Source organism: Enoplosus armatus, chromosome 5 (genome assembly GCF_043641665.1).
Source record: "Enoplosus armatus isolate fEnoArm2 chromosome 5, fEnoArm2.hap1, whole genome shotgun sequence".
NCBI classification, from domain to species: domain Eukaryota; kingdom Metazoa; phylum Chordata; class Actinopteri; order Centrarchiformes; family Enoplosidae; genus Enoplosus; species Enoplosus armatus.
The window spans coordinates 722,631-737,727 of record NC_092184.1 but is presented as its reverse complement, the minus strand read 5'-3'; the positions used below and the strand labels follow the sequence as shown (position 1 = coordinate 737,727).

The 15,097-nt window shown below is 42.1% G+C and overlaps 2 protein-coding genes across 2 annotated transcripts; both read left to right on the top strand.

Moving 5' to 3' along the window:
- Positions 1 to 1,157: 1,157 nt before the first annotated feature.
- On the top strand, positions 1,158 to 2,186 carry LOC139285360 (trace amine-associated receptor 13c-like). Its single transcript, XM_070905924.1, has one exon. It carries the CDS (start codon positions 1,158 to 1,160, stop codon positions 2,184 to 2,186), a length of 1,029 nt encoding a protein of 342 aa, XP_070762025.1.
- Positions 2,187 to 11,969: 9,783 nt separating this feature from the next.
- Positions 11,970 to 12,881, top strand: LOC139285359 (trace amine-associated receptor 13c-like). Its single transcript, XM_070905923.1, has one exon. It carries the CDS (start codon positions 11,970 to 11,972, stop codon positions 12,879 to 12,881), a length of 912 nt encoding a protein of 303 aa, XP_070762024.1.
- Positions 12,882 to 15,097: the final 2,216 nt, after the last annotated feature.

The following is a 15,097-nucleotide window of genomic DNA, read 5'->3' as shown; positions in this document are numbered from 1 at the left end:
CACTTAACAATACCATTGTTAAATATAGATCATAGACTGATACAGACAGACATGTTTCTCTATCGTCATGCTCACATTGTAATTAAGCGAAGGCTAGTGGTCGTGGTGGAAATCCAGAGTAAGAGAAGTCCCTCTGACAAGGACATAGGTGAAGTGCTGTCAGACCACACTGGACCGATGCTCTGTCACTTTCTTTCTCCAAGTGAGGAAATAGAAGATTCGCAGTTCGCATTATCCAGTTGAAATTCATATACATTTTTTAGGTACTTGAAGTCCAATCATCACTAAAGCATGCCATTTTGAAATGTAAATTGTGTTGATTGATTCAGGACGTCAACTCATGCAACTCATTTTGCCTTAAAAGCTGCAGGTAGCAGCCGGCAGCCTTTTAGCGGCACAGTAAATCACTTTTTGTCCTGTCTATAGTTAACTAACGTTAACTAGTAGAAATGAAAATGCATCAAAACAACCTCTGCATGCACTGCAGCTTTTCCTCAGTGTGGACGTAAGTAACGCTAATTACAACCTGCTACATCCATGGTATCGGCTAATAGTGGTAGATGTTTGGCTTACTGCCGAGTAATATTCTCAACATGATGAATCAAATGTATTTAGTGTTTTCTAAACCAGTCTTCACACTATACTCCTGTTCATCACAAATGTACTGAAAATAGTCTATTAACCTCTAATGGGCCACACATACAGGATATTGCACTCGTGAAAATGGTGATATTCACCCACAAATCTTGCTCCGTGGTAATTGTTTTGACAACACTTTTTTAACGGCTCAGAAGTCACATTAATTCATTGTTATTTTATTATTTATTATATTATTTAATTTATTTCTGTACTTGATTTACTATTGCCAAATTACAGCTGTTTATGAATTCACCAGAGAAGAAGTACCCTCCTCAAAGTATGAAATACTTCACTGTTTTTTTTTATATTTTGCCAAAACACAGAATATTGCGTGTTGGGCTGTTTGACATGGACATTGATAAAAAACCTTATGATTGGATGGCCCATTACATCATATTTGTAGGTGGCGCCAGAATGCTGTGTCTTTTGTTAAAAGACTGAGATCACAGATATGTGTCTCCCATAGCACGGACCTCTGTATTTCTTTGGAGGTTTTGGCATATGTCTTTGGGTTTATGATGACTGGTGGCCTTTCTCAAGAGCAGTACTGTTTTCCAGGCTTTAATGCCTCGTGTGTTAGGGAACAGTTCAGTGTGGGGTCCAAAATTGCCCTCTCTTTGTTGTTTGCTTTGGGCATGCTGGTTACCATTTTAGGGAACTCTGTTGTCATTGTGTCAATAGGTCATTTCAAGCAGTTGCATAATCCTAACAATGTGCTTATTTTATCTCTTGCTCTTGCAGACCTTCTAGTGGGTGTTCTTGTGATGCCCTTCAGCGCCATCCGGACCATTCATGGCTGCTGGTTCTATGGTGATGCCTTCTGTCTGCTGCACTCCAGTTTTGATATGTTTCTTACCACTGTCTCTATCTTCCACCTAATTTGCATTGCTGTGGACAGACAACAAGCAATATGCAATCCTCTGCATTATTCCACGAAAATCACAATGTCATTGGCCTGGATTATGGTATGTGTCAGCTGGGCACTGGCTGCTGTTTATTCTTATGGACTACTTTACTCAAAGGCCAATGTAGCAGGACTAGAGGATTATATTGCATCAATAAACTGCCTTGGAAGTTGTAACCTTCTCTTTAATTCCCTTTGGGGAATCCTAGACAGTATCACTGCCTTTTTCTTTCCCTGCACTGTAATGGTTTGTCTTTACACTAAAATATTTATTGTGGCTAAAGAGCATGTAAGAAAGATCGGAGATATGAGCAACTGTTCAAATGACAAAGGAAGAGGTGGGTTTGTTAAACAGTCTGAGCACAAGGCTGCAAAGACTCTGGGTATTGTGCTTGGTGCATTCATCTTTTGTTGGATGCCCTTTTTCATAACTTCGATAATTGATGCCTACACTGGCTTCAGTACACCTGCTGCCACGTTTGAAGCATTCGTTTGGTTGGGTTACTTCAATTCAACCTTAAACCCAATTATTTACGCCTTTTTTTATCCTTGGTTTAAGAAATGCTTTCATCTCATTTTCAGTTTGAAAATATTTAAACCCCATTCTTCAACCATAAAGGTGTATATTCTGACACATTTATGACAGTACTGTTGAGTATTTTGAATGTAGTTAAACTATCAAAGGTTTAACCACATTTAACGTTTTAATGTTCTAGAGATTTTTGAATTTGATTATTACTAAAAATGAACATTATTACAATTTAGGGAAGTTATTGACTAATTAGGCCAACGTTTTGTGTTACCTAACATAGTTACATGAGGAATTTCATTGTTGTTATTTTATCATATGCACTTCCCAGTTACTGTGAATAACTGCTTTAAATTGTTCTGATTTGTTGTCATTGAAACTGAAGTAAATCATGAGTTGGCATGCTAATAAAATAAAACAGGGATATCAATGAGAGGTTTCATGTGTTTAAAAAAGTATAAGATCTCAAAAGAGACACACTGTATATGTACTGATTGGCTTAATTAATTAATTTGTTTGAAAGTAATAAGCGTTGAGGCAAGTCCCATATCTTGTGGAAGTTTGTTGCTCATCTGTGCCAGATTATGTACACATACAAGGCAATTTGTTCATTCCTCTCAATGTACTTACACAGAAATAGACATAACAGCTAAGAACAAGAGCAACAAAGCTGAACAAATGAAGGTTAAGAATAGACAGGACTATTATGTACACAAGTAAAAAAATAAATAAATATATATATATAATATATATATATATATATATATATATATAATATAAAAATATATATTAAAAAAAAAGCACCAATGACCAACATCATAAATATGGATATACATGGAGTGGTTGATTATGTACTGTTTGTACATTTATACGTATATGTCTATATACAGTGCATACAGCATGTAGGATTTATATTGACAGTGCATGATGTTCAAAAAAAAAACTGTGTACATGTTAAAAAATAGACCAGAAATAGACATAACAGCTAAGAACAAGAGCAACAAAGCTGAACAAATGAAGGTTAAGAATAGACAGGACTATTATGTACACAAGTAAAAAAAAAAAAAATCTATATATATATATATTATATATAATATAAAAATATATATAAAAAAAAAGCACCAATGACCAACATCATAAATATGGATATACATGGAGTGGTTGATTATGTACTGTTTGTACATTTATACGTATATGTCTATATACAGTGCATACAGCATGTAGGATTTATATTGACAGTGCATGATGTTCAAAAAAAAAACTGTGTACATGTTAAAAAATAGACCAGAAATAGACATAACAGCTAAGAACAAGAGCAACAAAGCTGAACAAATGAAGGTTAAGAATAGACAGGACTATTATGTACACAAGTAAAAAAAAAAAAATATCTATATATATATATATTATATATAATATAAAAATATATATAAAAAAAAAAGCACCAATGACCAACATCATAAATATGGATATACATGGAGTGGTTGATTATGTACTGTTTGTACATTTATACGTATATGTCTATATACAGTGCATACAGCATGTAGGATTTATATTGACAGTGCATGATGTTCAAAAAAAAAACTGTGTACATGTTAAAAACTGTGTGTATTTTAAACTGTAAAAACATGATGGAAGTAGGTGAATGTTTTGGTGTTAGACGGTTAGTGACACTATATGACTGATTCAACTCTTTATCAGAGTGATGGCCCATGGAAAGAAACTGTTCTTGTGTCTGGCTGTTTTGGCATGCAGTGCCCTGTAGCACCTACTAGAGGGGAGAAGTTGGAATGGGTTGTGTCCAGGATGTGATGGGTGTAACGACCAGGTGCACAAGGAAGAGGACCCAGCGGCACGATTCAGGCAGGGTTGTAAGAAGAAATGCAGTCTTTACTTGGAGCAGGCAAAGTTTGGTACACAGGTAATCAGTCAAACCAGGCGGACAAATCTGACCGGAAGAATGCTGGAACATTTGACGCGAAGGAGAAAGACGAACTGCCAAAGGAAGAGGGGAGCACACAGACTAAATACACCCAGTTGAGTCACTGAAGAGGGACAGGTGAAACTAATCGGGGCGGGGCAGGTAATCAGGCTGGCGGGAAACACATGAGTGCAGGAAGTGAAGTGTCTGAAAGGAGAGGTAAGCACTACAAAATAAAACGGGAAATGTGTAACGCGTGTAGTGAGAACCCAAATGCAGCACACAGAACCACAGTAACGAATGAAAGTCACTTTTATTACTCTCGAGAGCAGACAGAGCGGAGAGCAGGGAAGTAGCAGCGCAGTTCAGAGCTACCGTCAGGTAGAGACTCTTTGTGGGCTCGAGAGCAGCCCGGGGGCTCAGGCTGGAGGAGCCGGACCAAGGAACAGGTGAGTGGAACGAGGAGGGAGAGCTCACACTCACACACCACAGTTCAGCGGGGGGTGGCAGTACCGTGAGGGAGGTAACAGGAGACAAGGTCAGCAAGGCAGCGGGTCCGGAACCAGATGAGCGGGCAAGGAGGCAGACGAACCAGGAGGGAGCAGGCACAAAGCGAGTCGGAGCCTGGCGGAGGATCAGGACACCAGTAGCAGCCGAAAGCCAGGCAGCCACGAGCAGACAGAACCCAGGAGGGACAGAAGCAGAACTCGTGGTCAGACAGAAGACTGAGGTGATTACTTTGTTCATTAACCTCTGATATGTGGCTGGTGCATTTTGCAGTCCAAATGACATAACTGTATAAGAATATAGACCTGTTGATGTCACAAAAGCACAAATTTGTCTGTCTCTTTTAGAAAGGGGAACCTGCCGGTAACCCTTAAGAGCATCGAAATTGCTGACATATTTGGCCACCCCCACCTGATCAACACAATCTTCCATCCTCGGAAGAGGAGTATCTGAGAACAGACATGGGTAACTCTGAGTGCTGACATTGAATTGTTTGCTATTAGAGCAGGATAACTCTGGGCAGCCTCACCCAAAGGAGCATGCACATGATACGGTTTGAGCAAATGAACGTGACAGAGTTTAGTACTCTTTTATTTGGCATTTCAATCAGGTAATTTTGTTGTGAAACCTGACGAATAACACGGACCAAAGAATTTTGCCTGAAAAGGGGAGTCAACAAGCGGCAGCAGAACCAAAACCTGGTCGCCAGCACAAAATTCCTGTTTCTCTACTCTGCAGTTAAACAACCTTTTCATTTTTTTCTGAGAGACTTGTAACTTCTGTTTTGCCATTTCCTCAGCCTCATAGAGTCTTTACCTGAAACCATTAACATAAGTAATCAAGTTCTGTGGGGGGTCAGTTGACATCCACTGATCCTGAACCACAGACAAAGGACCACAGACAGTGTATGCAAACACAAGCTCATTGGGACTAAATCCTGTACTTTCTTGGACCACTTCTCTAGCTGCCAACAAGAGCCACGGTAACCCCTCCTCCCAATCTGCCTTCAACTCTGTGCAGTAAGCACACAGCAATGATTTCAAATGCTGATGAAAGTGCTCCAGTGCACCTTGACTCTGTGGATGGTATGCTGAGGCCTTTATTATGCTTTATGTGAAATTGTTGGAGGACTTGTGCAAACAACCGAGATCACTCTGTATGTCTCTCATGGCCTTGATTACAGATTTTGCAGAGATGGTACGGAGTGGATAAGCAGCCGGATATCTAGTTGACTGACACATGACAGTTAACAAATAAGAACACCCTGTCTTAGACCGGGGAATAGGGCCAGCACAGTCAATAATCAGATGTTCGAACGTCTGACTCACTGCAGGTATTGGATACAAAGGAGCAGGTTTTATACTTTGATCAGCTTTTCTGGTAACCTGACAAGTGTGACAAGCCTTTATATATGCAGAAACATCGCGTTTTAAATGTGGCTAGAAGAAATGCTGAAGCACACGATTGTATGTATTTTTTAAACCCATATGTCCTACAGCATTGTCATGAGCTATCTGAATTACTGATGTCCTAAATTTGGAAGGCAGTACAATATGTACAATAAGATCACCACTGAATTCTTCTCCACTTTCTAAGTAAGAGGTCATCCTGAAGGAAATACCCCTGCCTAACTTTTCCTATCTGAGTTGTAGGCAAAACCAGGTCATACATGTCCTTCAGAGACTGGTCCTCTCTTTGTTCTTTCACCAGCTCTGAATGAGAAACAGAAAGATCAGTTGGCACTGAAAATGCAAACTTTTTTACATCACATGACTTTTCCAAAACCGTATCACTATCAGCCAAAACAGCAGTCATTGCTCGAGTCACGGCACAGACTGTAGTCACAGCTTTTCCTGATTCAGTGACTCCCTGCAGTTCTGGAACACAGCCTGTAAAAACCGCCTATGGATGAAGCAAATGTCTTTTTCGTTTGCATCAACCCATCAGGCATTTGTATGACGCCTGGTCTTACATCATGTGGCCACACATTATGTCAACTCCCTCAACTGGCAGTTCCGGACGGAACTTCCGCTTCCCCCTGTCCCAAATCTGTCTTGATCCAGGGCTCTGCCCCTAGCTCTCTCTCTGTTCTCCACCTCCCTTCTCCCTTGAGTCTTGTGTTGCAGGTAGATGCATGGGCCGCCACCCATTAGGCAGAGCACCCTCCACCGGCTGCTGGCTGATCGGAACTATCTGTCTCCAATTATTCATCAGTCCCTCTGCTTATATACCCCGGTTTCACACTCCAGCCTTCGCCAATTTGTCAGTTTACCTCTGTGGTACAGACACTCAGGCTCCCTTAGATTGTGAATGTTTCCTGTTTTTCCTCTGCTGGTGGTTCTCCCACGCTGTGCCCGCTCTGTCTCCCTACTCCACCGACAAACCTGCTTTAAGGACTTCTCCCTGCCGTCGACCTCCATCCACCTCCCTCTGGACCCAAGACTCTGCTCGAGCTGAATCCTCGTGTCCATTCTCCTCCGCCTCATCCGCTCCATCTCTATCGCCCTTTCCCTTCTATGTCTGCCGCTGTCCCAGATTTTCAATAAATCATTGTTACCCACTCTTCTGGCTGTTTGAGTCTGAGTTTGAGTCCAGTAGTTTAGATCTCCATAACACAAAAGTTTTCACAGCAGATGAAGAACACCAGTGATTAAAATGCAAGATCAAATCCTGTGCAATTTCCACATGGGCTTGTTTAACATCCTTTCACCATTCCCTGAAACGTTGGCGATATGTTTCAGGAACTAACTCATATGCCTTCAAGACAGCTGATTTTGACTGTACTGTAATCTTTACAGTCCTCAGAAGATAGGGTGGAGTAAGCTTCTTGTGCTTTACCTGTAAAGACAAGCTGTGACATTAAAGTTTTCGTTTTCAATAAACTTTGGCAACAACCTCAAATTACTTGCAACATCAAAACGTGAACCAGTAGTCTCATTTAAAGCAAACATTTTACCTTCCTTTAATCAATGCTAATTCTTGCAATTCCAAATCCATCTTCAGTTGTTCCCTTTTGTATTTGATTTTTTCCCAACTCCTTTTCATGGTCTAACTTCAAGAGCAGCAATTCTTCCTGCTGTTCAAATATTAAGCCAGCCATAGAAGTATTTACACCACTCTTATCTCCCTTATCCATTAGTACACCACAGTGTTACGGCCGCGGGCGGCCATTCCCAGCAACCCCTAGTGTTTCCTTGTGTTTTTTCCCTTCCCTGTTCCCAGTGTTTGTCTGTGGTGTGTGTGTGTGTGTGTGTGTGTGTGTGTGTGTGTTGGTGTGGACGTGGCCCCCTTCCTCACTCTCTTGGCTCCCTGGTCACTGGCGCACCTGTCTCCCATCAGCTCGTCACCTCTCCCAGCCATCATATCTGCCATCCATCAACTCATCAGCTCTGCAGTATATCTACCCCAGTTCTTCAGCCACTCATCGCCTGATTGTCGTGTAACCTTAGCGGTTGCTACTTCTCAAGGCCTACTCAGATTATCTACCAGCTATTCAGTATCTCTGTACTATTTTGTTACTAAGACCTGCCTCTCTGTGTCCGGGATCATCCTCAGCCTGCCCGTATTCCTGATTGTTTCCCTGCCTGCCTGCCACCACCCTGCCTCCCAGCTATCCTCATCGGCCACGCTTCCCTTCACGCCACGCTCACGCAAAAAGAACTGGAGTCTCCCCATCCTAAACTAACTAGCAAGATGAACTAACTAACTAAACTCATCCCTAGTCTTCGTACAGATACTTGTGGTGGGTACTTATTCACTGTAACCCAATGGCACTGGAAGGCAACTGCATAAAACAGCAACCCCCCCAAGAAACCCTGGATGTGATCCCAAGCCAATTGCTCTAACCACTAAAAAAAAACATCCTGCAACAGACTCTCCAGTAGAACCTGCTGCTACACCTCACAGAGGAGAACACCATTCAACATAATGCCATACCAAACATTTACCTCAAAACCATTCAGTTTGTCCATCCTCCTTCCTCACACTAGACTTTGAAGCCTTCGCTTTTTTAGTCATATCGCCCACCTCCAAACCAGCAGTTGAGCCTCCAGAGCTGTTGCTCCTATCTTTCCTCTTTCTACTTACGTCCTACCATGACATAGTATCACGATCTCCATCCGTACTATCACCCACGATACCTACATTCACGATACAGTTGTTGCTAATCTGCCAACTTCTCAAGCACGCCGACCTCTCCAGCTTCCTCGTCCTGTTTTTGGAATGACCTCAGCATTTTTTGGATACACCATATCTGGTTGACAGGGGCCTACACTGCAATATGGGAATGTAGCTCTCATTGCACCGGATGTGAAATGCTTCAACATGGGAAGGATCTGTAGGATATTGCAACGTTGCTATGTTTGCAATTACCTCTTCTCTGCTCGTACCCTTCCTGTGCTACAGAGGATCCTGCCTCCATCTCACCCTCGTCTTGATCTAGTCAGATCAGAATCAGAATCAGAAACTGTTTATTGCCAAGTAACATACATTACATGGAATTTGCTGTGGTCTGAAGGGGCTATTGTTTTGATAACAAATAATCAGAATCAGAATCAGAATCAGAATCAGAATCAGAAACTGTTTATTGCCAAGTAACATACATTACAAGGAATTTGCTGTGGTCTGAAGGTGCTATTGTTTTGATAACAAATAAGTAGAATATAAAAGCTAAAATAAGAATAAGAATAAAAATAAAAATAAAAAAAAAATAAGATAAGATAAATAACAACAGTGCAGTGACCAGAATAAAGTAAAGTGTCCAGATAAAGTGTCCAGTAGGGGGTGGGTGCGTTAATGTAACGCAGTGGGGACAGGGGTGATGTACGTTAATATAACGTATAGCTTGTGTTTGTGTTCTGGGGGGGGGGGGGGGGTCAGTGAGAGTTTGTCAGGTTGACTGCAGAGGGGAAGAAGAGGTTTTGGTCCTGATGGACCGCAGCCTCCTGCCAGAGGGGAGGGGGTCGAACGGATGGCATCCGGGGTGGGAGGGGTCAGCAGCGATCTTCCCTGCTCTCCTCAGGGTCCTGGAGGAGTACAGGTCCTGAAGAGATGGGAGATTGCAGCCGATCACCCTCTCTGCAGAGCGGATGATACGCTGCAGTCTGCGTCTGTCCTTGGTGGAGGCAGCAGCGTACCAGACGGTGATGGAGGAGGTGAGAATGGACTCTATGATGGCAGTGTAGAAGTGAACCAGCATTTTTTGTGGCAGGTTAAACTTCCTCAGCTGCCTCAGGAAGTACATCCTCTGTTGGGCTTTCTTGATGAGGGAGCTGATGTTCAGCTCCCACCGGAGGTCCTGGCTGATGATGGAGCCCAGGAAACGGAAGGACTCCACAGAGTCCACTGGAGAGTCACAGAGGGTGATGGGGGCGGGTGGGGCTGCGCTCTTCCTAAAGTCAACAACCATCTCCACTGTCTTTGAAGCGTTAAGCTCCAGGTTGTTGCTGTTGCACCAGGTCACCAGGTGGTCAATCTCCCACCTGTAGGCAGACTCATCCTCACCAGAGATGAGTCCGATGAGGGTGGTGTCGTCCGCGAACTTCAGGAGCTTGACAGACTGGTGACTGGAGGTGCAGCTGTTGATGTAGAGGGAGAGGAGTAGGGGAGAAAGAACGCAGCCTTGAGGGGAGCCGGTGCTGATCGTCCGCGAGTCTGAGACGTGTTTCCCCAGCTGGGAGAGCTTGTCCTGAAGAAGAGCCAGGACGATGGTGTTGAAGGCAGAGCTGAAGTCCACAAACAGGATCCTGGCATAGGATCCTGCGGAGTCCAGGTGCTGGAGGATGAAGTGTAGAGCCAGGTTGACGGCGTCGTCTATAGACCTGTTGGCTCTGTAGGCGAACTGCAGGGGGTCCAGCAGAGAGTCTGTGATGGATTTGAGGTGGGACAGGACCAGGCGTTCAAATGATTTCATGACCACAGAGGTTAGGGCGACGGGTCTGTAGTCATTTAATCCTGTGGGCCCTGTTTTTTGGGGACGGGGATGAGTGTGTCAGAGAGCATCTGTCCCTGAACATGACTCTGCTCTGACTTTTCTTCTTCATTTGTGATGGGTTCTGTATCAGGTGGCAATGCATCTCCATCATCCTTCTCAGTGCTAGATGGCCTGATCCAGTATAGAAGAGAGCCGCTGCCCTGAGCTGCCTGCTGTCGCTCCCTTTATTTCTGTTTCCTTAGCCTGTCCTTTGTTGACATTATGCTGCAATTGGTAAATCAAGCAAACTCAGTGTTGTACATGATAATTAAGGGTTAATCTCCCAACAATAGACCAGCAGTACAATATGATGTTTATTTGAGTCAGACTGCTTGGTGACAGAGGCGATGCATTACAACAGTAAGCCTCACCAGACCCTACAACATATCTACTTTTTCTGCAGACAAATGTTAATGGGCTGATTGTCATTTGGCAGTGTTTTAACAATATTGAAGGTAAATACATGATATAGATGACTGCAAGTGTTATGTATTGTAAACCTGGTAACTTATATAAGGTTAGTTCGACGATAATGCTGAAAAATGTCTGATTTAGAATCGCCAAACCATTTTGTGGTTAAAATAAATTGTTGAAATAAAAAATAGATGAACAGTTAAAACTTTCAAATCTGAGCTTCTGAGGCTGGGTGTGACAAACAGTGACCAACAATGCTGAGGCTTAGGGCAAACACTATCGTTAGCTGGCTGTCACCAATGAAGGCAGGTCAGGGAGACGTGGATGCTGCTCCGCAGGGCGCTCGATTTGTGTGCCCATGTCCTCCCTACGCCAACTGTGTCGCTGTTTATACTACTTCACCTGACTTCCTAAGTCAGGAGGGGCAGGGGTGCAGTTGTCGTACAAGACAACACACTATTAAATGAGAATTGATGCAATGGACCAAATTTGAAAACTAAAATATAAAAAGAAATGAAAATAAATGAGCACCACCTGGGGTCTATCTGTGCACGTGCCTGTTGAAACTGGACATTAAATGCCTTGTTTCCATTAAAAAATAAGTATTTGTTGTGATTTTGGCCGTTGTGCGATTGTAATTTTCATATCAAGTATTGATAGACCGAAAAGACTTTTCATCTCAAAGACTTAATGGCTTGATTTTTGTTACTCAAAACAATATTGTTTTCCACTTGAAACTATGAGTTGTTATTTAGGCCATTATTGTGCATAACATAATAATGTCTCATGGACTGTTTTACATTTATGTTAACAGCAGGCTTTTGATTGGATGGCACAGTGTATCAGGTCATTTGTAGGAGGCCTCTATACTGTGTCTTTGGTTTAAAGACAGATTTCAGCATATTTCTCCTCTCTCTGTTTGAGTTCGGTTGGGTTATCTGAGGTTTTGGCATATGTCTTTGGGTTTATGATGACTGGTGGCCTTTCTCAAGAGCAGTACTGTTTTCCAGGCTCTAATGCCTCGTGTGTTAGGGCACACTTCAGTGTGGGGCCCAACGTTGCCCTCTCTTTGTTGTTTGCTTTAGGCATGCTGGTTACCATTTTAGGGAACTCTGTTGTCATTGTGTCAATAGGTCATTTCAAGCAGTTGCATAAGCCTACCAATGTGCTTATTCTGTCTCTTGCTCTGGTTGACTTACTAGTGGGTGTTATTGTGATACCCTTCAGTGCCATCCGGACCATTCATGGCTGCTGGTTCTATGGTGATGCCTTCTGTCTGCTGCACTCCAGTTTTGATATGTTTCTTACCACTGTCTCTATCTTCCACCTAATTTGCATTGCTGTGGACAGACAACAAGCAATATGCAATCCTCTGCATTATTCCACGAAAATCACAATGTCATTGGCCTGGATTATGGTATGTGTCAGCTGGGCACTGGCTGCTGTTTATTCTTATGGACTACTTTACTCAAAGGCCAACATAGCAGGACTAGAGGATTATATTGCATCAATAAACTGCCTTGGAAGTTGTAACCTTCTCTTTAATTCCCTTTGGGGAATCCTAGACAGTATCACTTCCTTTTTCTTTCCCTGCACTGTAATGTTTTGTCTTTACACTAAAATATTTATTGTGGCTAAAGAGCATGTAAGAAAGATCGGAGATATGAGCAACTGTTCAGATGACAAAGGAAGAGGTGGGTTTGTTAAACAGTCTGAGCACAAGGCTGCAAAGACACTGGGTATTGTGCTTGGTGCATTCATCTTTTGTTGGATGCCCTTTTTCATAACTTCGATAATTGATGCCTACACTGGCTTCAGTACACCTGCTGCCACGTTTGAAGCATTCGTTTGGTTGGGTTACTTCAATTCAACTTTAAACCCAATTATTTACGCCTTTTTTTATCCTTGGTTTAAGAAATGCTTTCATCTCATTTTCAATTTGAAAATATTTAAACCCCATTCTTCAACCATAAAGGTGTATATTCTGACACATTTATGACAGTACTGTTGAGTATTTTGAATGTAGTTAAACTATCAAAGGTTTAACCACACTTAACATTTTAATGTTCTTGAGATTTGAATTTGATTGTTATTACTAAAATGAACATTATTACAGTTTAGGGACTGCACTTGCCAGTTACTGGGAATAACTGCTCTTCTGATTTGTTGTCATTGAAACTGAAGTAAATCATGAGTTGGCATGCTAATAAAATAAAACAAGGATATCAATGAGAGGTTTCATGTGTTTCTCTACAGTTACAATTACATTTAATGAAATTAAAAAGGTATAAGATCTCAAAAAAGACACACTGTATGTGTACTGATTGGCTTATTTAATTAATTTGTTTGAAAGTAATAAGCATTGAGGCAAGTCCCATGTCTTGTGGAAGTTTGTTGCCCATCTGTGCCAGATTATCAGAATCAGCTTTATTGGCCAAGTATGTGTACACATACAAGGCAATTTGTTCATTCCTCTCAATGTACGTACACATAAATAGACATAACAGCTAAGAACAAAAAAATCAAAGCTGAACAAATGAAGGCTAAGAATAGACAGGACTATTATGTACACAAGTAAAAAAAAATATATATATATATATTATATATAAATATATATTAAAAAAAAAAAAGCACCAATGACTAACATCATAAATATGGATATACATGGAGTGGTTGATTATGTACTGTTTGTACATTTATACTTATGCATGTGTATATACAGTGCATACAGCATGTAGGATTTATATTGACAGTGCATGATGTTAAAAAAAACTGTGTACATGTTAAAAACTGTGTGTATTTTAAATTGTAAAAACATGATGGAAGTAAGTGAATATTTTGGTGTTAGAGGGTTAGTGACACTATATGACTGATTCAACTCTTTATTCTCTCTTGATGGCCCATGGAAAGAAACTGTTCTTGTGTCTGGCTGTTTCGGCATGCAGTGCCCTGTAGCACCTACTAGAGGGGAGAAGTTGGAATGGGTTTTGTCCAGGATGTGATGGGTGTAACTACCAGGTGCACATGGAAGAGGACCCGACAGTCTTTACTTGGAGCAGGCAAAGTTTGGTACACAGGTAATCAGTCAAACCAGGCGAACAATTCTGACAGGAAGAATGCTGGAACATTTGACACGAAGGAGAAAGACGAACTGCCAAAGGAAGAGGGGAGCACACAGACTAAATACACCCAGTTGAGTCACTGAAGAGGGACAGGTGAAACTAATCAGGGCGGGGCAGGTAATCAGGCTGGCACATGAGGGCAAGAAGTGAAATGTCTGAAAGGAGAGGTAGGTACTACAAAATAAAACAGGAAATGTGTAACGGGTGTAGTGAGAACCCAAATGCAGCACACAGAACCACAGTAACGAATGAAAGAGAAATTAAAGAGTCTGTCTAGACCTGCTCTATTTTGTAAAGTGTCATGAGATGACTTTGTTGTGATTTGGCGCTATATAAATAAAATTGAATTGAATTGAATTGAATTGAAAGTCACTTTTATTACTCTCGAGAGCAGACAGAGCGGAGAGCAGGGAAGTAGCAGCACAGTTCAGACCTACCGTCAGGTAGAGAGTCTTTGTGGGCTCGAGTGGAGCCCGGGGGCTCAGGCTGGAGGAGCCGGACCAGGGAACAGGTGAGTGGAGTGAGTAGGGAGAACTCACACTCAAACACAACAGTTCAGCGGGGGGTGGCAGTACCGTGAGGGAGGAGACAGGAGACAAGGTCAGCGAGGTAGCGGGTCCGGGACCAGATGAGCCCAAGAGGGACAGAAGCAGAACTCGTGGTCAGGGACAGAAGACTGAGGTGATTACTTTGCTCATTAACCTCTGATATGTGGCTGGTGCATTTTGCAGTCCAAATGACATGACCGTATAAGAATATAGACCTGTTGATGTCACAAAAGCACAAATTTGTCTGTCTCTTTTAGAAAAGGGGGACCTGCCGGTAACCCTTAAGAACATCGAAATTGCTAACATATTTGGCCACCCCACCTGATCAACACAATCTTCCATCCTCGGAAGAGGAAAGGAATTGGGCTTTGTCACTGCATTAACCTTTCCAAAATAAGCGCACGGCCTATGTATGGAATCAGGTTTACTAACCAAGAGACAGGGAGAAGCCCAACTACATGAAGAGGGTTCAGCAATACCATTTTCCAACATATATGACATATATGAGTCGAGAATTTTCAAACTCTAGAGAACCGCATCCCCCA